This window comes from Hemicordylus capensis, chromosome 1, assembly GCF_027244095.1.
Source record: "Hemicordylus capensis ecotype Gifberg chromosome 1, rHemCap1.1.pri, whole genome shotgun sequence".
NCBI classification, from domain to species: Eukaryota; Metazoa; Chordata; class Lepidosauria; order Squamata; family Cordylidae; genus Hemicordylus; species Hemicordylus capensis.
The window spans coordinates 198,851,614-198,876,238 of record NC_069657.1 but is presented as its reverse complement, the minus strand read 5'-3'; the positions used below and the strand labels follow the sequence as shown (position 1 = coordinate 198,876,238).

Below are 24,625 nucleotides of genomic sequence, written 5' to 3'. Positions count from 1 at the left end.
GGCTTAAATCTAATTAGTTATCAAAGAAAATAAATGGAATGTAACCTGGGATAACGTCTTGTCATTCCAAATGTCAGAGTAACCTGTTTTCTTTCCATTTGTGCAGAATGTTTTAAATTGCTGATGGTACCTTGAAAGTGACAATGAAGTTGGATCTTTGGTATTTCAGCTGTCATATATAGGTGTCAAATTGCCACTACTTAGATTTTGTTATTTTTAGAACTGACTATTGTACAAAGGATAGGCCCTCTGTGTTTTGTTTCTGATGTAGTTCTTTTTAGCAGGGATCAGCTGCGTGCATGTGTACTACAGTTACTTCCAGATACATAGGAAAGAGTTGCGGCCTAAATCATTTTATGTTCTATTGCTCAACTGCTCTGTTATTTGAAGCCTGATTGTAGCATCTTGTTAGGAAAATCAAATGCAGAACAGCCCTTCAAAAATATAGGTTGTCTGAAAAATGTAATAATAGAATATGTTTAAAGTCAGTGTGATATGGTTAGTGTTAGGCTTATGACAAATCTCTGGTTTAAATTTCTGCTCAGCCCACAAAGCTCACCAGGTGGCCTTGGAAAAGTCACCACTGCACAAGGCTTGTGTGGAGATGAAAATGAGATACCCCTATGAATGCTGTCTGAATTTCTTGGAGGAAGCCCGAGAAAGAAATGTGACAATGCAGATAGGGAAAACTGTCTCAAATTGAATCAGACCAGTATTGTCTACTTTGATTTGCAGTGGTTTTCTAGGATGTTGAAGGATCTTGCCAGACATACTACTCAAGATAATATTTCATTGGATATGCTAAAGATCTTTCACAGATTCAAGTTTACTATGTATTGTAATTATTCTATAAAATGAATATTTAATTTGATTAATGTTTGAAGTTGAAATCCTACAAACTTAAAACTGTTGTTTGAGTTCCCTTTCGCCAGCACATTTAATACAAAATTCTACTACATATATTTAATTTATTTAACTTTCCTATAAGTATAATCTACTTAAAATGACTTTGCCTGGACAGTGACAGGCCTCACTTCCTCCTAATAGTTTAATAATCTTTCCCCTGGTGAGTCACAGGGGAATCCTTAAATAGGTTTACTCAGAAGTAAATCTCCCTGCGTTTAATGGGTCTCCCTAAGTGTGTTCAGCATTGCAGCCTCAGTTTCCACGATGCATTGCCCCATATAGCTTCTGAAGCTTTTGGAAGATAACTTTTCCTCCCTCACTTTTCTGTAAAGGTAAAATGTGCCGTCCAGTCAGGGTCGAGTCCTGGCGACCACAGAGCCTTGCCTTGTAGTTGTCTTTGGTACTTGGGACTGGGACATGAATGAATGGCTTTATTACGATCACTGATCAGTTATATATACAGATGATACTACATTCAGGTAAGAAGCAAATCATACAGAACTGGGACATGAAAACAGGCGCCTCTCCCAGAGATGCAAACTAGAAACTATTCTGGAGTCGGAAAAAAATTGCTAGCAATAGGAATATGACTCTCCCGTAGTTATTAGGGGAGAGTTAGAGTTGTGTGCGTGTTTCTCTTTTAAATCTGGATTCAGGAATTCTGAAGTGAGGCGCCACGAGAGGAGGGGGAAGGGGGGGCAGCCTGAGTTGATGCCTCCCACCTGCCCCTCCGCCCTGCCCGCTCCGCCGCCCCTCCTGGCGCAGGTACCACCGCCCCGTCCACTCCATGCCCTGCCCACAGCGGCCGGCCACCCCTCCTTCTCCATGACCTTTCCCCTCTGCCAGGCCCCGCCCAATGGGGAAGCGGGTCCCGCCTGTTCCGCCGGCTGCTCCAGCGAGGGCGGTAGCGTGTGTGTGTGTGTCCGCGCTGCCTTGCTCGCGAGGGGCCCCGCGTCCCGCCGCTTCTTGGCTCGGGCAGAGCGTGTCGTCTCATTCCGCGGCCAGCAAGGTGAAGCCTCCTGCGCTGCCAGGGAGCGAGCCCGTGCGGGGGGAGAGAGTCCTCTACCGTACCCGTTCCGCGAATCCGCGCCGCGCGTGCTTCCAGCGTGGGGGGCTCGAGGAGGCCTGATGGTGCAGCAGCTCCCGACCCCCAGCCCACCTCCCTCCACCGGGAGAGGAAACGAGCTGGGGAGCGACGGTGGTGGTAGCAGCGGCAGCAGCAGCAGCAGCAACAGCAAACGCAGCTGCCACTCGGGATGATGGCTGGCAGAGGCCTGCTGGTTGCCAGAGAGCGAGCGGAGTCGGTCTGCCCGGCCGTTCCGCGTTGCAGGCGTCAGAGCCCGGGTTGATCTATCTCGAGCAGGCAACGGAGGGCCAACTTGGCCCTCGCTCTGCTTGGAGAGCGTGTGGCTGCTAGTGCCGAGGTTTGTGGGGCGTGTTCCGGGTGGGAGTCCCTGTTGGGCCATGTGCTTCCGTGGGGTAGACGCTGGCTTGGCCTTCTTGGGAGTGGCGTGCGGGACGTGGGGAAGGACGCGGCAGGCAGGCACGCACAGATTGCCCCCTGCTTGCAGCCTGGGCGGCGGCGGCGGCAGCAGCAGCAGCGTGAGGAGTTCGTGCCCTGCTTCGTATCGCCCTCCCGACAGCTTATTTGACTGCCTGGGAAGTCGCACGCGTCAGGTTCGGATGTGGAGCAGCCGACGGGGGCATCGGGCCTGAGAGGGTGCTGAACTCCCATCCTTTCTTGGGCTTTGCTCCGGTTATTTTTAGCCCAGCATTTCCAGGGGCTTTGCAGAAGAAGCTGCAGCAGTCAAATCCAGCTACCTCGGATCTGTGGTGCAGGAAGGTGCCATGCACAGCCGTCTGCTTGGCAGTGGCTGTTGGCTAGCCGCTGCCCCGTTGCTGGCTCTTGGGAACCCCAAAGGGTTTTGTTCTTTCCTTGTTATGCGTTTCTGCTATGGCTCCCAAAAAGGTATTTGATACATTTCAGAAAGGAAATGTTTTGAGTGAGTGAGTTATGCGTCAGAATGCATGTTGTCATTTGAGTCCTAGGAGATAAGGGAAGGAGTCTGGGATTTAAACTATAGTGTCGTCTGTCTTTCATTTCAGATGCCCCCCAAGAAGGGAGGTGATGGAATTAAACCACATCCAATCATAGGAAGATTTGGGACATCCCTGAAAATAGGCATTGTTGGGTTGCCAAATGTTGGGTAGGTGATTAATGGGAATAAACTTTGCTTAGTCATCCTAAAGGTAGTAGGCCCTCTTGAATAAATCAGAGAAGAGAATTATGCTGCAGTACATACACTGTGAAGTATTGATTATGGTCTGGGATAAGGATTTCTTGCAGTAATTTTCTTGCTGGAGTTTATGCTTACCGTATGTTTTACTTGAATTAGATTTGTAAATGTTAAATTGATGTTTTGATTGCCTTTATTTGAATTTGAAGAACCCCAGAAGAGTAGATATTGAATAAATCAATAGCTTTATATAAATCATATTGAACTTAGTTGAATGAACTAAATTAAACACCTCTGTGTGTGTCTGTGTGTACACACACACTTCTGTCCAACAGTTGCTCTTAAACAACAAAAGTAAAATAATGAGTTGGGATCTCAGCTAGTACTTCTGTGAATGAACAGAATCCCCTACCTCACATAAAAATGGAATTTATATCTTCCCCTCTTCGCAACTTCATGTGGCCCCTGATAATAGGTCCCTGAGGGTTGGAGGATCCTCAGAAGCAGATTTTTGGGTGAGGATGGTGCATAGGGATGTGCACAAACCGGTCCGGAAGCCATTGTAGAGGTTTGATGGTTCGATGCTGGGGTGTGTGTGACTCTTTAAGGGCGGGGGAGGGTGCACTCCCCCCCGCAGCTCTCCCCCTCCCCCCGCAGATGGATCCCTGTCCCCAGAGGGCTCATGATCTTAAAAAAAAAGGGGGGGGGAGATAGACACTAGCAACAGTCACTGGAGGTACTGTGCTGGGGGTGGATAGGGCCAGTTACTTTCCCCCTCCTAAATAAAAGAGAATCAACACGTTAAAAGGTGCCTCTTTGCCAAGTTAGCAGGGGAGGAGGGATATACATTGGGAGGAATATACACTGGACAATTCTAAGTTTTGAGAGAAGATGGTAGAGGAGATGAAAGTCATACTGATGCTAAATCTGTATCAGTATGTCAGAATCTACTTGTTTTTAACTAAAATACTTTAAACTAATTGAGAGAAGTAGTTATGCCAGAAGACAATTCTCTCTTTACACACACACACACACACACACACACACACACACACACACACCAAAACATTTAGTGACAACAGTGTGCTGGATACGCTACAGAATTGGAAACATAGCCTTTGTCTAGAGCAGGCCTGCACAACATAAGGCCCAGGGGCTGGATCCAGCCCTTAGGGACTATTTGATTGGCCCCTAGTTATCCTGCAGCAACACAGGAGCTGGAAATTGCCTTACAGCACCATCCTGTGCATGCTTTCTCAGAAATATGTTCCATGGTGTGCCCAGTGAGGCTTACTACCATGTAAGCATGCCTAGGATTTTAGCCTGAAAGCAACAGTGATTTAGGGAGAGGAGAGGACTTGGCATTTGTTTGGTGCTGACATGAACTCCAGGGGCCCCACTAATTCAGCAGGGCAGGACCTATTTTCTGGCCACTATATCCAGGACCTATTTTCTGGCCACTATATCCTTGGTTAAATCTATGGGTCCCTAGAGAGGGGGAATAGATCCATAAGTAACTAATAATATGCTTAATTTTAATGTAATCATGTGCTAAAAATTGACCTTGGCCCCGTATGCCAAGTTGTGAATGGTTCCGGCTCACCAGGGCATTTTAGTTGTGCAGCCCTGGTCTAGAGGTTGTGGAACCTGTGTTTAAACAAGATGAAGGGCTGAAGGATTAACATATAAATACTATAACTAGTGTAGGGAAGAAGTTGGGTAGCAATACAGGTGCAGGCATGGTAATTGAGGAAAAAGCTTTGCTGAAGAAGAGATTCTTACGGAAAGGAAGTGCTTGATGCACAAGGGAGACCCATTCCATACATAGGCAGCAGTATAGTTGAAGCTGCGGAGATATTAGGAGGAAGTTCAGAACTTAAATTTCTCTGTAAAAAGAAAATTCAACTGCAGGGTGATGAGAGGTAGATGAGAGATGAGATTAGAGGTGTTAAAATTAATATATGTTGCCATTCACTTCAGTGGTATGAAAAATAATTCTATTGTAACAGAGGCCGTCTTGAAGTATTGGGGAAATAGTGGTCATGAGTCATAAAACTTATTAAAAAGAGTAGCCTCACTTCAATTAACTGGTGAAACTTCAAAATACATGCTTTGAAATTTGAACTTAAAACTTGCCATATTCCTTCTGAGGGTTATTTTAGCACATTAAGGAATATTGACACAGACTGCAGAAAGAGTACAAAGTCTGTATATTTCACTAATCAGACATTTTGATTATCTGTTAAATAAAGGATACAATAATGTGATTTTATAATGTGATTTTCCCCAGTGTTGTTGAGAATTGAATAGGAGAACTTTTTAGAGATATCTTGTTCAGATTTGGGAAAATGTTGATTTTTACACTTAGTGTATTTGTTCAGAAGGAGCTTTTGCGGGGGCTGCCAGGTATGCTCTAAAGTGGACAGCTAAAGCAGTGTTAGGCTAAGGGTATTGTAGTTGCAAAGTACTGCAAAGCTGCAAGAGTAAACTCTCAAATAGTATTTGAATGCAGAAATACTATAGTCGAAATGCTGGAATGTTGCAGCATATCTTTAGCTTAATAACACGAGCTGATTTCAAAAAGATACTTTTTTCTCCCAGAGCTTCTCCCATAGGAGGGATCATCTGGGAGGAACTTTGTCCCTCAGGCACCCTGCACTTCTTCCTGGCTGCTCCTCCCACCTTCCCAACCTCCCCTGCTTCATTCTCTACCTGCCCCCAGGCACTCTCAAGAGTATCTACAGCTGTCCAGCTTTCCCCGTGCCAGTGCTGGTTTGGCATTTTAAAGGACACCCCCCCCCCGCCCACTGTACTGTCTGGGGCAATAGTCTTGTGATTGGCCACAATGTCTCCTCAGAGTGAGTGCCTGCTCCAGCTCCCCCTTTCTTGGTCAGTGCTGCTAAACGCCAGTTTGTTTAGATGGGACTGGCTCAGACATGAACTGGGCCTTGGCAAGAGTAGCAGGGATAGCTGCTACCAGCCTGCCTTCCATTGTGCAGGGCCTAGCTTGGATTGTTTTTGGTAATGGGATGGGAAAGTAGGGAAGCTCTGTTGGCTAACTTCCACTATTCCTGCTATTGGCTAATAAATGACATTGTTAAACGCTAACTGCAACTAAGACTAATAGTAAGATCCGGTAAGACTAACTTATCGGTTAACCATTTAATATTTTACTTTTCTAGACGAACTTAAAATAAATATTCTTCAGATATATTTGAATCTTGAAAGTAATTTATAACTCAAAAACAGCTGAGAGATCTATCTGAACCTAGAAAGCCATTACATCAAAAGGACTAGAAAAGTAGCTTTAAAGGCTTTCTCAGAATTAGATGATAAAACTTTGGGGAGTTCCAGAGGTTGAGATGGCAACAAGGAAAGGCTTTGATGTTCCCCATCCCTTTTGTAAAAAAACAGTAATGCAAAAACTAGGAAGTATCATGGAACATGGTGGTTTCCAGGGACCAGTTCCCACTGATGTAAAGTTTATGGTGTTAATGGTGGGTTGGTTTCAAATACTGCATCTCTCTCTCTTTAAAGAAAATCTACATTTTTCAACGTGTTAACCAAGAGTCAAGCTGCAGCAGAGAACTTCCCTTTCTGCACCATTGATCCAAATGAAAGTAGAGTACCTGTGCCAGATGACAGATTTGACTTCCTTTGCCAGTACCATAAGCCTCCAAGGTAAATACCAAAATGGTGAACTTCTCAGTAATCAAATCTAATAAGCAATGGTTCTACAGTGTTCTTTTTGTTCTACAAAATGGCTAAAGATTCTGAAGTAGTATTTTCAATGTTTGAGCAGCTTTCAAAATCTTCTCCTTCTTCTTTATATGTATTTCTCTTAGGCATACCCGTCTCGAATTGTGGCAAATCTCGCAAGAGTTTGCGAGCAGCTGCCGGATAGCGATGAGGACAGGAGGGAGGGAAGAAAATGGTGGAGGCAGCCGTGCCATAGTTTTGTATAAGGGTATTTTAATATTTTAGTAAGGGCATTATCTAAGTTTACTAAAGACAACACATTACAAGAGGCCCTTGAATATCATGGGGTTCCGTGTTCATGGTTTCACGGGCCACTTGTCTGCATACCAATTTGATCATCGTGGGGAGTAGTTTTGCTTATTCACAGTTTTCTCCCCCCCCCCCAACGGTAACTAAATTTGCAGCCACGGTAACTTAATTTGCAGGGGGAAGCGGGGGGGGAGGAAGCGGGGAAGAAGGCGGCAGCAGGGGAGGAGCAGCGGCGGCAGTAGCGAACTAGAAGCACAGATACTCTGCACCCAGTTCAGCTAGTTTCAGTTATTTTTTTAACAGTAATCAAAGCTTTCTCTGTATCTAGACAGCAGAGTACAAAGGATTACAAATATAGATGTTAACTTTGAGGGAACTGTATATTTTTGAAAGAGAAATTACTATTTTACTATTTAGGTAACTTTAAACTACTTTGCAAGTCTACAAATGTTACTTGCCTGTACACTCTCATTGGGCTGCCTGTCCCCTGCTAACTGAGGAAAGAGGTACCTTTTAAAAGTGGCGATTCTCTTTATTTAGTGGGGGGAGAGCAACTGGCCCTATCCAGCCATATTTATTTATTTATTTATTTATTTATTTATTTATTTATTTCTATGTAAACCACCTTGGGAACTTTAGTTGAAAAGCGATATATGAATATTTGTTGTATTCATATTTGTTCTCGTGTTGGTCATTTAAGATACGTGGTCTTGAATCCTATCTAGAGTTTGCATAAGTGGAATGGTACTACTACTTCTGCAAAGAAGGGGGATTTCTTCTTCTTCTTCTCCCCTCCATTGGCAATTCTCTGTGCCATCTTCCATACTATTTCTAGGGATCTTTGGCCCTCAGAATAAGCTTTTTGGGGTACATTGGGGCTGCAGGATGCAGTGGGAAAGCCCCATTCTGCTCAGTGTGCCTGTCATGGTTCTCTGTATCCAAGCCGTGGACAGCCCTAAAACAAAAAAGAGCCTCTTGTCTTCTAGCTTACAAAAGCTTGCTCACTGAGAGATGACTTCTTACTTACTTCAGGCAATTGGTTACTTACAAACCTGCCTCTTAAGTAGATCTCATGTGCTCAGTAACATTTTGCTTCACCCTTTTATCTCTTGGGCAGAACTATCTTGTCGGATAATGAACCAACAAATTTGACTATTTGCTCTTTTAGTTTTAAATGCCCTCAGATATATTTTTATTCCTAATTCCAGTTGCTGTGTGACATTTGGGGCATCTGTTCTCTCCCATGTTCATCTATGTCCCATTCTATATGTTCCTTGTCCTGAGCTGATGGTCTTATGGGACTAACACCCATGCAATCTTGTGGTCTCGGCTTCCACCAACATACTGTTTAGCAGAGCCTGTTTATCTGGATTGCCATTGTGGAAAACATGGCTAACTAGAAGCTGTGTTGAGCTCTTGGCTTCAATAACTCCTCCTCTTAATCTTGCATTCGTTTTTATCATTCTTACTATCAAGTGGTGAATTCATTTTATAGTTCAAGCTTAAAGGAATTCCATCATGCCTAACTTAATTCAAGATCATATATCTCTAAAAATCAAGTTCCAATAAATATGCTATTCGCCAACAGTAAGTTTTCAAATAATGTTCTCCTAGTTGAAGATAATCAGTGCAGAACAAGAAGTTCTGATTTTTAAAATAGTAATTAAGAATCTCTCTTAAAGTGTTGATGTATCTTCAATTTTAGTTCATGCTTTTAAGTTCAAGTTCTTTCCACAAAGACACATGAGAAATCTTATCTGGTGTGGGCCCACTGAATGAAGCAGACTTGAACATTTAGGGAATGTGGCTTTTGTCTCTTGAGAACAGGTACTATGTCTTATGGAATTCAAGACTGTTCCAATAATTCCAGAAACTTGACATGCTTGCAGTGCCCTATTTCCAGGATGCATTCTTATATGTTCATCTGTCTTAATAGCTTGTTCACCCTGAACTCTGGGCAGAAATCATACTATTGTTTAGTGAATAATCACTTTGTAATTATTCTAAAACATTAAAATGTATAGTTTATATCTTAAAATTGTTTGTAATCGCTCAAATAAATGCATATTGTTTACCCTTTATGCTTGTGCACTATATTTAGTACAATGTCTTGCAATTTAGCTGTAAATCAGCAACATATAATATTTATATCAATATCTACATTGTATCTTCCTTTAGAAAATGAATGCAGTCCAAATGAAAAGCTTGATTAAAATCAGTTACTAAAATCATTATATACTTGCTAATTTAAGCACGATTTAAAGTACAGTCCACAATATTTACTGTTCTAAGAAGTTAGAATATGTCAGTGTTGTTATTGAGAGTTTCAGATGTCATTTTGTGAAGGGAGGAGAAAGTTCAAATGCCTTGTACTTTCTTTTCCTCTGCCGGTCTGCCTTGTCCAAAATAGAATATGCTAGGAAAAGGAAAAATCTTGGGGGTTTAAGAGGACAGCTAAGGTAAATTAGCTCATGCTTTAAAACGGGGATACACAACTTCGGCCCTTCAGCTGTTGTTGGACTGCAACTCCCATAAGCTTCATCTATTGGCTACTATTGCTTTTGGTTATGGGATTTGTAGTTCAGCAACAGCTGGAGGGCTGAAGTTCTGCACCCTGCTCTAAAAACATGGACATTGTAAGTTAACAAGCCAGAACTTTACAAAAGCTTCTGAAACTGAAGACCCTCCTTGGGACTATCATTCTACCAGCATGTGGAGGACTCTGCCCTTTGCTTTCATCAAAAGGGGGAATAGCATGCCCCTTCCCCCTGCCCCCACTTTCTATTTCCAGAATGGATGGGTATACAGTTATGAGATCTGGCACACATGAAGTCCACATTGGAAGGACTCTGTCCCCCCCCCCCCCAAGTTTATCGGTAACTCCTCTGATTTTGGGTGGGCAATCGTGGGTAGAACTAAAAAGGGCTAAAACTGTTTTGTTTCAAAACGGAACTTTAAAAAAAAGTTCTAGATCTGAAGCCTTCCCTAGGACCATCATTCCACCCCCACGAGGAGGGAAAAGGACAGTCCTTTGATTCAATAATCATGGGGTAGAATGATGGTCCAAGGAGGTTCTTAAATTTCAGATATTTTTGTAGAGTTCTGACTTGAAACAAGCCAGATTTCACCATTTTTAGCCATTTTAGAATTCACTAAAAATCAAGGGATTGACCCATAGCTTTGGGGAAAAGAAATTAGAATCCTTCCAATGTGGACTTCATGTGTGCCAGATTCCACAACTGTATGCCCATCCATTCCAGAAATATAAAGAGGGTGGGGTGGCAAAAGGGGCACACTGTTTACCCCTTTTGATGAAGGCAAAAGGCAGATTTCTCCACATACTGGTGGAATGATGTAGTGTCTTCAGCTTCAGAAGTTCTTGTAAAGTTCTGGCTTGAAACAAGCTGGATCTCACAATTTTTAGTCATTTTAAACAAAAATTTCAAAAATCCACCAAAAATCAGGAAATTGACCCATTCTCTTCAATTCACCACAGGAGAATGGGCCCTGACCCCCTTCCCCTTATCTGTGGCAAGTTTCAAGGCTCTAGGACCAACCAGTGATTTTTAATGAATTTCTTTCAATTTCCCCATTCACCTCTATGGGGAAAAACCCTATTCTGTTTTGCTAATTATGAAATTATGAAGCACTGTATTTCTGAAATTAATTTCAGTATTTTGGAATTAATTCTGACTTTACTGATCCCATTAAAAAACAAATCACACTTGGAGTAAACCAATTTGGGGCAATTTCAGATAAAATCGAGTCTGCATTTGCACAGGTCTAGTGTCCAGTCTCGAAGGAATATTAAGGAATTTAGAAGACCTTCTGCAAAGCATATCTTCATTTTGCACATAAGGAGCACTGAGGCTGAAAGTGTAGTCCCAAGGACAGTGAATCTACAGAAGATAACTCAAACCAATTGATAGCAAATCACCAAAGTGAGCCAGGTCTCTTGTGTACATGCATGCATACATTTAAATCCCTTCTGCATGGGCAAGGTAGCAGTGCAGTATGGTGGGGAGTGGCTTAAAGCCCATCCCCCTCCTGATGCCAGTTTGGTTTGGGGGCTGGCTTTACCCTCTCTCCCCCATTTCTCATATGGCTAGGGGCAGGATGACCTTTGACTGCCCATGAGGGAGAATTGGCTTGCCTATAGCCTTATAGGTTTTAAGGAGGATTCTTTTTGGAGGGAAGGAACATGCTTTCACTTACAGTTAGAGGTGGGGGAAAACTCACCTTCTGGCTGAATGGAAGATCAGGCCCCAGAGTGCAGAGAGTGTCACCCTTGTATGTGCTGTAATGGCTTGGGTTCAGGGTGACTGTGTATGTTACTTGTAGACACTGAAATGTGTATGAAAGATGGGAATATGTTGTGTGTCCAAATTATGACACACCAGCCAGCACTTTATAACCCATGTTCATTTCAATCTGCAACAAAAAGGTGGTCCCGGCGGTCTTGGAGGAAACTGATTATCTAGACCAGGCCTGCTCAACTTAGGCCCCCCAGTTGTTTTTGAACTACAACTCCCATAATCCTCAGCCACAGTGGCCAATAGCTAGGGATTATGGGAATTGTAGGCCAACATCTTCAGGAGAGCCAAAGTTGAGCAGCCCTGATCTAGACCCATTTCAGACTGGCTTTCGGGCGGGCTATGGGGTGGAGACTGCCTTGGTCGCCCTGATGGGTGATCTCCAATTGGTAATTGACAGAGGAAGTGTGACTCTGTTGGTCCTTTTGGATCTCTCGGCGGCTTTCGACACTATCGACCATAGTATCCTTTTGGAAGGTCTGAGAGTGTTGGGGGTGGGAGGCACTGCTTTGCGGGTGCGGCTGCTTTTGCTCCTACACCTTGGACAGATTCCAGATGATGTCGATTGGAGACTGTTGCTCTTCGAAATCTGAGCTTAAGTATGGTGTCCCCCAAGGCTCCGTACTTTCTCCAGTGCTCTTTAACATCTACATAAAACCGTTGGGAGAGACCATCGGGATTTGGAGTGGGGTGTTATCAGTATGCTGATGACACCCAGATCTACTTTTCCATGTCTGCTTCTTCAGGAGATGGCATAACTTCCCTAAATGCTTGCCTGGAAGCAGTAATGGGCTGGATGAGGGAGAATAAACAGAAACTGAATCCAGATAAGATGGAGGTACTTATTGTGCAGGGTCAGAACTCTAGAGACAATTTTGATCTCCCTGTTCTAGATGGGGTCACACTTCCCCCAAAGCAACAGGTTCGCAGTCTGGGAGTACTTCTGGATCCACACCTCTCCCTGGTATCTCAGGTTGAGGCGGTAGCCAGAGGGGCTTTCTATCAGCTTTGGCTGATACGCCAACTGCGTCCGTTTCTTGAGATGAACCACCTCAAAACAGTGGTACATATGTTGGTAACCTCCAGACTTGACTTTTGCAATGCGCTCTTTGTGGGTCTGCCTTTGTACGTAGTCCAGAAGCTTCAGTTGGTATAGAATGCGGTGGCCAGGTTGGTCTCTGAGTCATCTCGGAGAGACTACATCACTCCTTTGTTGATAGTTACACTGGCTGCCAATAGGTTTCTGGGAAAAATACAAAGTGCTATTCATAACTTATAAAGCCCTAAATGGCTTAGGCCCTGGTATCTAAGAGAACGTCTTCTTCATTATGAGCCTCACCTCCCATTGAGGTCGTCCGGAGAGATTCGTCTCCAGTTGCTGCCAGCTTGGCTGGTGGCCACACGGGGATGGGCTTTCTTGGTTGCTGACCCGAGACTGTGGAATGCACTTTCTACTGAGATACAATCCTCCCCATCTCTGACAATTTTTAGAAAGCATTTGAGCTTTTACAGTTCTTTAAAATTTTAAGGTTTTAATTTGTGGATGATTTTTAAATTGTTAAATTGTTTTAAGTTTTTGTATATATTTTAACTTGTTTTATGCTTTTGTTAACCGCCCAGAGACAAAAGTTTGGGGCGGTGCACAAATGTGATAAATAAATAAATAAAAATAAACAGTTATATTGCAAATGTTTTGTAATATTTTTTTTAAAAAACCCTTGAATCATTTTGGCCTTTACTGCTTATTACTAAATCCTTGAATTATCTTTCAGCAAAATTCCAGCCTTTCTGAATGTAGTGGATATTGCTGGTCTCGTGAAAGGAGCTCATGCTGGACAGGGACTAGGAAATGCCTTTTTGTCGCACATTAGCGCTTGTGATGGGATCTTTCATCTTTTACGTATGTAAACTTAATTCTTTTATGCTTACCTAATTTAAAGATGTTATCTTTTCTTTAAAATTGCAGCATCCAATTAAAATAACATACTTTTACGGGGAGTATAACTTTTTCTTGGTAAATGGTGTTCTCAAACCCATGGTGCTCAGATGCTAATGTACTCAAGGAGTACACTTATAAGGACAAGCCGGGGAGGAATTACTGCAATAGGGAAAATACTGCTTCATTTCTTCTACTCCTCCTGGTTTTCCCCACCAAATATAATCAAACCCTCCCCCTGCCCGGTCTTCCATCTCCAACTGGGCTGGGGAAATCTGGCTGGTTTAAAAATAAAAAATAAGCAACCCCCTTTTTGCTTTCTTATTTTTGTATTCGAGCCACACCACCCTATCCTTGCAGGCACGTTATATGGGAAATATGGAGTTGGCTCTGCCCTGATAAAGTTCATGTAAAAGTTACTATTAAGCAGACTAATATTGAGAATAACTGTTCTCAGCGATATTGAACTATTTATTTGTTAAGCTATGGATTAAAAAAACAACAACCTAGAAGGAATAATTGTTTTGGTAAAATTTGAATACTTTTGAGGTCAAATCTTGTGCCTTACTAGAGACAACATTCAATAATCAAACCTTATCTAGCAAAAAGTAAAATGTGTTTGAAGGTGTTGGGAGAGTTTCACTCACATGTTTATAATTATAATCACCAATTATGTGGGCATGTTTATAATTATAATCACCAATTATGGAATACTGCTGATGTGTTTATTGATATGTGGAGAAAGTTGTTCTATATTAATGACAAAAGGATGTTAATGAATCAGTATTTATGATATTTTTTGCTGTGAATAGAGAACAGATCCTGGGACACTAGTGCGAGGCTGACAGTAATAAGGTGTGAATGTAAAAGATTTTTGTGTTTGTTTTTGGTACAGCAGATTGATGAGTTTTAGCATTAATTGGGTTTTGTGACTGAGTGTGTTTCAGGAAAAAATGGTGATTGTCATGAAAAAAAATGGTGATTGCCCCACTGATGATCCTGGTTTGTTTTTTTCCATGGTGGAAGCCATTTTTTAAATCCACAATGCCCTGGAATGATGCTGTATCCTGTGATGGTATCAGTATTCAAGATGACATATGCCTGGAGGCAGCTGAGGTTACAGTTCCTGTTACTGATTTTGCAAGTGGCAGGAAAAATAAAAGTAAATTATATTTAATGATCTGTAAGAAAGCCCCATTTGTTAGTGTCTCTCTTAGTTTCAGAACAAATGAGAAAGTGAACTGAAGGGATAGAACTCAATTTAATTTGTTTTCTGTTTTGTTTCAAAAATAAATGCACATACTTAGACCGCAGGGTGGTCACTGGATCTATCACTGAAGTTGGGGATGCCTTGTAGTTATCTGAGTTTGATCTGCAGAGTAAACAGTTCATCTTAAATTATTGAATGATGCTGGATTGGTTATTCAGTGAATGGCACTAGCACAACAGTAAAAGTTTACAGAGTCCTGATAAACAAGGTAAACTTACAGTGTATAGAACCAAACATTATTTTCCCTCAAGGTCAGTACATTGTAAAGCAATGCAATGATACAGTTGCTTTGTCTAGTCAGTTCTTGTTGTAGGCCTACTTCAAAATGTAGGCCTATTTCAAAATTCAAACTCTAGTTTCATATTAATTTTTTTTTGCTTCAAAAGCTGATTTTGAGGTGTTGTATCTGTTACAAAATGGTAGTTTTTAAATCTCCCCCCCCCCTTGGGAGCAAATGAAGCAATACTGTGCTCAAAGATAATATCTACCCTTCTTGCATTAAGTCCTTCTGAGCTGGAATGAAGTAGGTATGCATTTCTCTAACTAGAACTGATGTAGGGTTTTAAAAGGTATTTTTATTACATGTGCACTAGTTAATAATATCTCAAGGTACGTTCAAGGATATTCTGACATTTCTATCCTGAAAAATATATACTCAGTTACATTTATTTTATAAATGTATATATCATCCTTCATTACAATATTTCCAGGATGGTTAACAAAGGTAATATTTAATATTTTTTCCTGTTGCATGCTGTTCTTTTGTTTGTTGGATGCTGACAGATTGTCTAGATCAGAGATTCTCAATGTTGGGTCCCCAGATGTTATTGGACTTCAACTCCCATAATCCCCAACCCCAGAGGCCTTTGGTTGGGGATTGTGGGAGTTGAAGTCCAATAAAATCTGGGAACCCAACGTTGAGAATCCCTGGTCTAGATTTCGTTCATGTATTAACATGGCTGTAACAAATGAGAATTAGTTGAAGAATATTATGTATAAAATGTTTGTATTTTTGCTCGAACTCTTGGTGAGCTAGTATATTGTATATTAGTAAAATGTATGCCAGTAGTGCTATGTGCCAGTGTATATTACATCTTCTTCCATGAATGTGTCGCAACAAGAACAGGCAATATGCTTGGCATGATTGATCTGGAAAATGCATTATGGCCTGTGAGAAATTGGTTGGTTTGAATATAATTTTATGAAGGAATTCCTGGCATAACTGGATGTGTCCTTTTTTGTTTGTTTCACAGTTAGCTCTCATATGCATAAGTTTCTTTCAGAGAGCATTACCTCTCTTTATCATTGGATCCTATGGAGGTAGTGAATGTACTGAACTAGGGGCTGCAGGTGGTGATGGGCTGGACTTGAGCTAGTATATTGAGACTGGAGGTACTGTTGGCCAGTAGGAGAGCCAGTCAGGATGGGGGAATTCAACTGGTTCTTGATAGGATTGTACTCCCCTTGAAAGAACAAATGCACAGCTTGGGGATATTGTTGGACCCAGCTCTACTTTTGGATGCTCAGTAGTATCCAAAGGCAGTAGCCAGGGGTGCCTTTGCACAGCTTAAACTAGTGCGCTAGCTGTGCCCCTTTCTCGCGAAGGCAGGTCTGGCCACAGTTACCCATGCCTTACTTTCATTGTGGCTGGATTACTGTAGTGTGCTTTATGTGGGATGCCCTTGAAGAATATTCTGAAACTTCAGTTGGCACAGAATGCAACAACAGTTTGGGTTTTTTCTGGAACTGCTCGTCTGGAGCTTATTAATACACCTATTTTGAAAGAGCTGCACTGGCTGTCAGTTTGTTTCCGGATCAATTCAAGGTGTTGGCTACCACTTTTACAGCTCTTAACAGTTTGGGCCGTGGATGTCTTGAAGGACTGCCTGTTCCCAAGAATTGTCAGAGGGGACTTTGTTCCATGTGCCAACATTGAGGGAGGCTTGATTGTTGTGAATGTGGGACTGGGCCTTCTTTGATGTTGCCCCCAGGTTCTGGAATGCTCTCCCGGGGTGTGTCCATTCTCTGTGACTGCTTTTAGAAAACAATGTATTTGTTCAGGCTTTTATCCCTTAGGGGTTCTCTCTCTGCTCCCCTGCTGCTCTGTCTTTGTCTCTTAATAGCTGCTTTTTTGTGGTGTTTTATAGTTTTTGTAGTATTTGGTTGATATCAATATTTTAATGAAGCTTTTATTCTATTTTAACTTTTGTAAACTGCCTTAGGATGAATTTTGTGAAGGGCGGTATACAAATTGTACAATAAATAAAAACAAATTCCGCCATTGGTAGTCTAATAAACTAAAATAATTCTTAAAATAATTACTAAAATTCTTATTTCAGTAAAATATAATATACTAAAATAATTCTTAAAGGATTTTATGAATACAGAAAACCCTCCAGTATAACAAGGCGTACATTTCGGGAAAGTCCTGTAAATGGTGAATCCATGGTATTGGAATGCTCAACCTAACCCTCAGAATGAGGTTAAGGTTCCACACTAAGGTAGCACGAGTGTCACAGCCACTTATGCCATCTCTTAGAAACCTCCCCATGTGCCATCTGGGAAGTGGGGAGAATGGTCATTAAATCGCCACTCTTCTCATTTCCCAGCTGATGCTCAGGAGGCTTTAAGAGGCGGTGCAAGTGGCTGCAAATTTAGTTACCATGGTGTGGTGGGTAGAAAACTGTGAATAAGCAAAACTACTCCCCACGATGATTAAATTGGTATGCAGACAGGTGGCCTGCGAAACCATGAATGCGGAACCTGTGATATTCAAAGGCCTCTTGTAATGTGTTGTCTTCAGTAAACTTAGATAATGCCCTTACTATAATGCCCTTATTATAATATTATAATGCCCTTATACAAAACTATGGTACGGCCACACCTGGAGTACTGCGTACCATTCTGGTCACCACATCTGAAAAAGGACATTGTAGAACTGGAAAAGGTGCAGAAGAGGGCAACCAAGATGATCAGGGGCCTAGAGCACCTTTCTTATGAGGCAAGGCTACAACACCTGGGGCTTTTTGGTTTAGAAAAAAAGATGACTGTGGGGAGACATGATAGAGGTCTATAAAATCATGCATGGTGTGGAGAAAGTGGATAGAGAAAAATTCTTCTCCCTCACCCATAACACCAGAACCAGGGGTCATCCCATGAAATTGATTGCCGGGAAATCTAGGACCAACAAACAGAAGTACTTTTTCACACAATGCATAATCCACTTGTGGAATTCTCTGCCACAAGATGTGGTGACAACCAACAACTTGATGGCTTTAAGAGGAGTTTGGATAACTTCATGGAGGAGAGCTCTATCAACGGCTACTAGTTGTAGGGCTAAAGGCCACCTCCAGCCTCAAAGGCAGGATGTCTCTGAGTACCAGTTGCAGGGGAGTAACAGCAGGATGGAAGGCATGCCCTCAGCTCCTGCCTGTAGGCTTCTAGCTGCATCTGGTGGACCACTGTGCGAAACAGTATGCTGGACTAGATGGTCCTTGGGCCTGATCCAGCAGGGCTGTTCTTAAGTAATGTTTTCTGATTTTTCCCAACTATGGGGACCAGTAACTTAACTTGTATAGTCCTCAAAAAATCTTACTTATCTTTAAAATCTTATCTTCTGGAAGATTAACTGAATCATGTCTCCTGGTTGGTTGTGGATGATTCTTTTCTCTTGCTTCACATGTGATCCTGCCCCCTCCACCATAATGATAAAGTGTGCCATCAAGTAGATTTCGACTCCTGGTGCCCACAGAGCCCTGTGGTTTTCTTTGCTAGAATGCAGGAGCGGTTTACCATTGTCTCCTCTTACACAGCACAACATAAAATCATTGTGCATGGCAGTGCATTAAAGGGCACTAATGTAAACCTTCTTCTTCCTTTGGAGATGGTAAGTATTTATGGTTTAAATGAGGCACTGACACTCACCATATCAGCTCCTGAGGGATTACAAAATAAAATACTTTGTAGGGCCGTGTAGTTTATAATTCTACCTCATCCTCCTGTAGCACTCTATCCCAAATACGTTGCTTTAGGGATTCCTTAGCTTTCACAATACCCAAGGAGAGCAGTATTGAGTGATGCAAGCCTAAACTCTTTATCTTATTTTATTTATTTATTACATTTATAGCCTGCTCTTCCTCTGAGGAGCTCAGAGGATACATGCTTATATTTATCCTCACAACAACCCTGTGAGGTAGGTTAGGCTGAGGAATACATGACTGTAATTCAACAATAAAGAAATAAAATGACTGGCCCAGAATCACCCAGTGAGTTTCATGGTTGAATGGGGATTCGAGCTCAGGTCTTCCTGGTCCTAGTCAAACCCTCGAACCACTACACTGTGCTGGCTTTTCTTCTCTGTCTCCTCTTTCCACCCAGAAACAGCATGATCTCTCAGGACCAAGTCCTGTCTGATTTGACTGCAATTTGAGCCAGTAGCTAATTTTAATAAACTTCAACTGAGCCTCAGTAGGGACCAGCCCAACCTCCAGTATCAGAGCTGTATTTGGTGTACCCTTCAGAACACCAAGAATTGACCTGAGGAATTTAGATTGAACTGCTTCCAGTGAATGAGAGTCCTTGTAATTGCACAGTTGAGCCCCGTAAAGCAATTGAGCTATCACCTTACCCCCAAATATCTGAATTACTGTGGCGATATACTCTCCCTGTTTTCCAAAGAAAAATCTAAGCAGTGCCAAGGCACTTTTCTGTGCCTCTTGGACAACATTGGCCTTATGGGTCCTCCAAAACCCATTATATTGAAACACCACACCAAGTTATTTGTATAGTCTAACTTGTTCAATTGTCTGCCCATTTATCTGTCACTTATGAGGAGTAAATTTATTTGCAAAAACCAAAACTTTTGTCTTCTGGTAGTTGAATCTCAAGACCTTTCTCTGAATCATACTCGGCAAAAACAAGAAGGGCTCTGTGAAGACCTACCTCAGAATAACTGTATTGTCAGCATATAGCAGTGCAGGAATTCGGTGTGAACCTAATCTAGGAGGATGTAGGTCAGGATCTAATAAGAAACTTATTGAGTTAATATAACTGTTGAGTGAATACTATTGTACTATTGAGTTAATATAAAAATTAAAAAGAAAAGTGGTCAAAACATAGCCCTGGTGAACAACTCTCTGCATGGGAATCTTCTGAGTTAAATGACCTTGCATACCACAATGCACCTTCAGCCAATTATCACTGTGCAGCATCCAGGTAAGAGCTAGGAGATGGTGGTCAATGGAAGATCCTCATAGTTTTTGCCGTAAACTGTCCCTATCTATTGAGTTGTAGGCTGCTTTATAATCTACAAAGGTCACAAATAAAGCTCCATCGGGTCTGTCACAATATTTCAGACAATATCTGACACATCACCACAAAATGTCATAAAATCAAACATTGGTCCATTGTGGAGCGGCCTTCTCTAAAGCCAGCTTGTTCACCTTCAATTAGGGGTGTGCACGGAACCGCCAACTGCTGTCCGGCACTGGGGTGGGGGGGTACCTTTAACAGCGGCGGGAGGGTTTACTTACCCTTCCCGCCGCTTTCCCACTCTGTCGCTGTAATCCTAAGAGTAATTGGGCAGTCCTGCTGGGAGTTTCCCCAGCAACGTCGGGGAAGGGGCGGCAGGGAGGTATTCTGCCGCCCCAATTACTCTTAGGATTACGGCGACAGAGCGGGAAAGCGGCGGGAGGGGTAAGTAAACCCTCCTGCCGCTCTTAAAGATACACCCCAACCCGAACTGGACCGCCCAGGTCTGGACCAGTCCGGAGGCTATTTCAATGGCCTCCGGACTGGTCTGGGCCCATCCCTACCTTCAGTTATACCGTTGCTGTCCAACCATTCTTTAAACTGATCACATAGGTGCTGTAAGGAATAGCGGATTTAAGCCCAGCCTTTGTCTTAAGGCAAGCCCACGTGGGGGAAAGAAAAATGATTCCTTCCTTCCATGTTTGCTCAACAAAGGCTGTTCCTTTAAACGTAAACTGGTAGAAAATATGCTGCCACCACACCCTAATTACATTGCTTAACTCCTCCCTGGATTTGGGTGATAGTCCAGGGAGACTCTCCTTTTACCAATGGAAAAATACAAAAATTCCTCCATGTGCAGCTCCCAAGTGGTGAGAAAAGTTGGTAGGTTGCTGAACAATTAATATTGAGGCATGTTTGCACCAGAGTAAAACCCTGTTTTTCCTGAGTGAAAAATACACTCAGAGGCAGGTAAAGTCGAAAGAACAAAAAGAGAAAAACTTTATTCAAAATACTACAGACTGCTTCTGTCTGAGGCTCTCTCAGCTTTAAGTTACAGGTAAAAGGAACACTTAGTAACTGCAATAATACTTCAAAAAGCACCCTCAGCTGATATGGGGGCGGCACACTTTAAAAATCATGGTTACTCAGTTGCATAGAACATAAATGCAAGAAGATACAAAACGCCCGCTTGAGAGTTTACACAGACTTTTGTAATGCCCTAATTGGAAAAGGGCATTGGCTCAGTTTGCCTTGATTTTACGTTACAAATAAAACCACAATAAACCAGTTGTAAGGATTTGCATAGCACAAAAGGAAAGAAAATAGTCTAACGCAGGGTAGCTATCACACTATTCCCTGTCTAAGTCTTTCTGAATTCAAAAAGCCCTTGGCTTCCTTTCCCCTTGAACTCATCCCAATCTCCAGGAGACAATTCAAGTTTCCTGTAATCCTGTGCTCATGAAGCCTGCTCCCCATCTTCTCTCATCTCCCTCCTAGCTCCTTCTGAGCACAAAGACAGCCTTTACTTCCTGGCGCCAGGCCCTCTAGGTCCCAGCCACTGTGTGCTGAGTGACTGATCCCCAGAGGTCACTGCTTGTCCTTCAGGACAGGGTTCACTTCCGGTTCACTCTTTACAGGAAAGGAAAGGTTGTTACTGCCTGATTGTTACAGGTGCCTAGCATAGAGTTTACCCTTGATACTCATCAGGCTTATTGGGTGGCAGTTAGCAGAGTCAGTCTTCACTCCCTTCTTAAACAATGGAATAATTAATGCAAAGTCCCAACCCTTAGGGGCCTTCACCATATAATCGGTTGTCGCAAAAGGTGCTGCCAAGACTCGGATCTACCAGTCAGCGTTGTTTTTAATCATTTCAACAAAAATGTGGTCAAACCTGGGGGGCTTTTATAGGGTTAGCGTTATACTTGTTATAGCCCTATTCAGGCATTCAAAAATAAAGCTGGTGAACGCAAGTATAGAGACCTGAAGCCGGTCTGGAAATCCCACCCCCAGTGTTGTCAATCATTCTCCCTCTGGACTCTTCATGTCTAGGGTGTTCTGAAGAGGTGAGCTCCCTAAGTGTGTACCCTTTGGAAGTGGGCACAAATGCGCTTGCCTCTTCAGAAGACCACCCTAAGCGTGAAGAGCCAGAGTGATTGACAGTTCTGGGGGTGGTATTTCTGGATCTGCTTTGGGCTCCATACTTGTGTTCACTGACTTTACTCTTCACTGACTTTACAGGGTAGGCATTGTTAGCAGGGCTGTGATGAGTTCGTAATAAGCAGCTTATTTACAAATGTATAGATTGAACTGCTGTTACAGGGATACATAAATGAGTACATGGGGATGGCTAGTTAGCACCCTAAAATCCAAATCAGCAGCAGAATCCAGTTTCTATCATGAAAGTGGTGATCTATCCAGTTTCTGAAGCTAAATTACTGCTGCATTCTGGTGTAGATTTATTGAAGTGAAGAGCAAAGCGAAGCATTTTTGGTAGCAGAGTAGGCATTGTTATGAGTCACTGAGACATCTGTCATTCATGACACTCCGGTTTAGTTAGTAATGCCTCCTGTTCCCCTTGACCTTCCATATTTGGTGTAACTTTGTTGGACAACAGAAATGATTTGTTTTGATTCAGCATTTGTCACTGCTCTAGAAAAGAACTGTTATTTCTTTGTTATTTTTGTTGTGCTATTAGGATCTACTGTAGGCCACTGGTTTTAAAAATTATTATACTAGCACTATACTGTTTAAACCAGGGCTGCTTAGCTTTGTGGCCCTCCAGCTGTTTTTGGATTACAACTCCCATAATTCCCAGCCACAGTGGCCCATAGCCAGGGATTCTGGGAATTGTAAGTCAACATCTGCAGGAGGGCCAAAGTTGAGCAGCCCTGGACTTTAAACAAACAAAAAAGAAAAATGCGGAGGTGAGCTGTCTTACTCTACAATGCCTTCTGCAATTTCTGTGGTATGAATGCTGTGTTTAAAACAATCTCTTACTTTTGAAATTTATTCAAAGTACTTCACATTCTAGATGGTGAATTAAGGATATGATTTTTTTGTAATCACATTCCCCAATACTGTGGTTTACTTGAATACATTAGCGTAACAAACTGAGATAACTATGTTTTAAACGCTTGAAAAATGGCACCAATTTTCAAATGGAGTTGCAAATGTTCTGTGGGATGTTTCAAACATCACATTTTTTACATATGTGCTTAATTCTCAGTCCATGTACACTACTGGCTCTGGGGGAAATCTCATGCTGTTTCACACAATGTGATGATGGTTGTGCACTAAAACATAGGTTCAACTCTGTTGTGTTAGCTAAATGGATTTTTTTTAAAAAATGAGGCTCACTTGAACAGGCTAAACTGAAGAATTTATTACATTTTTTCCCCTTTGTGTCAGTTCTCAATTTATGACTGCCTCAGATTTTACAAAACTCCTACCTGGAAGTGATTTCCATGCAGGAATTTTGGAATGTTTGTTATAGCCCGTGCTGCTATTTTGAAAATGCATAATAGGACTTCAATATGAAACATGCACCTTTTTGCTAGCTCTGTATTCCCTATGTTGTATTTTTATGTTCTCAGAGTAGAAATAATCCCTGCTGATAGATGTTGCTTGAAACTGCCTACAGCAGAGGGGAGACATATGATGATATCACTTAGCCACACTCCATTGCACCAGCATTTTAGTGAACAAAGCAAGAGCCACATCTCATTCCCTCAGCATGGATGGCTTTTCTTGGGCAATTATATAGTAGTACTGTTTGTGCAGCTGTACTTAGGCTGTGACACTTTTTTCACATCTGTACTGTTTTCAAAAACTTGTAACTTAAATGTCAGCATTTAATTTCAGAATGAATTTAAAACATCAAAAGTTGCAGTCTAGATTTAGACTTGACTTAAAAAAAAATCCTTTAGAGGTGTTGAATGCTCTGTTATGCATAGCTAGACTGATTGTGTTCTTAGTAATATATTTACTTAAAACCTGTCCATTGCTCTTTCCAGCTACAGAAAAGTGGTGAATGCCTTGTTTCAGAGAGTTGTTTGTGACTGAGTGCAGTGCCTATGCAGTCAATTAGAACTATAGCTGGGATCCAGAGAGGTACATGGGGTATGCTGCATGCATCTTGGAGATGTTCTAGTTCCCCTTTTCGTGGTAGCCCTTCACATAATCTGAAGAGCAACTCTTGAAGACTGGCAGAACCTCCAGAGTGGGACATGGTAATAGGATGGATGCAGGTGGAAGTGAAAGTTGAGAACATCACCCCCCTTGGGTGGTTTTGTGGAAGTGCTTTCCACTCATCCATGGGGGTGGGTAGATTTGGCTCCTGCTAGTGTTCTGCTTTCACCTTGTTTGCCTTGGAAATAGATTGTTGAATGTTTCTGCCTAGATTCAAAACTAAGATACAACATTTGCACAACAGTCAATACAGAAAATTAAGTAAAATTAAAAGTAGATTGAGGCAAGAGCAGGCATGGAATTGTATGTCATGACAATTATCTCTCTCTTCATAGCTATTTCTTAATATAAAAATGTGGAGATGAACCTCTTTGAACCTGCAAGAAGACATTCTTTGTAAACATTCTTTGTAAAATTGTATATTCCAATTTTTGAGAAGTTATAGGAAATATAAAACATGTTCATTAGATGCATTTTGCAGGTACCGTGTTGTGCTCTGAATGCTGTCAGCAGAAGA

At 42.1% G+C, this 24,625-nt stretch overlaps 1 protein-coding gene across 5 annotated transcripts in view; it reads left to right on the top strand.

Annotated features, from left to right (window-relative positions):
• The first annotated feature begins 1,749 nt into the window (after window positions 1–1,749).
• OLA1 (Obg like ATPase 1) overlaps window positions 1,750–24,625 on the top strand; it is a 159,444-nt gene continuing 136,568 nt past the window's right edge. Inside the window, exons 1-4 of one of the 5 annotated variants that reach the window (XM_053266842.1) lie at window positions 1,750–1,915; window positions 3,013–3,113; window positions 6,681–6,824; window positions 13,237–13,364. In XM_053266842.1, the coding sequence (XP_053122817.1) occupies window positions 1,763–1,915; window positions 3,013–3,113; window positions 6,681–6,824; window positions 13,237–13,364 (526 nt within the window). In that variant the 5' untranslated portion in view covers window positions 1,750–1,762. Of the gene's footprint in view, window positions 1,916–1,983; window positions 2,331–2,413; window positions 2,876–3,012; window positions 3,114–6,680; window positions 6,825–13,236; window positions 13,365–24,625 lie in introns of those variants that run through there. The other 4 variants (XM_053266838.1, XM_053266840.1, XM_053266839.1 and 1 more) reach the window with 4 other exon arrangements.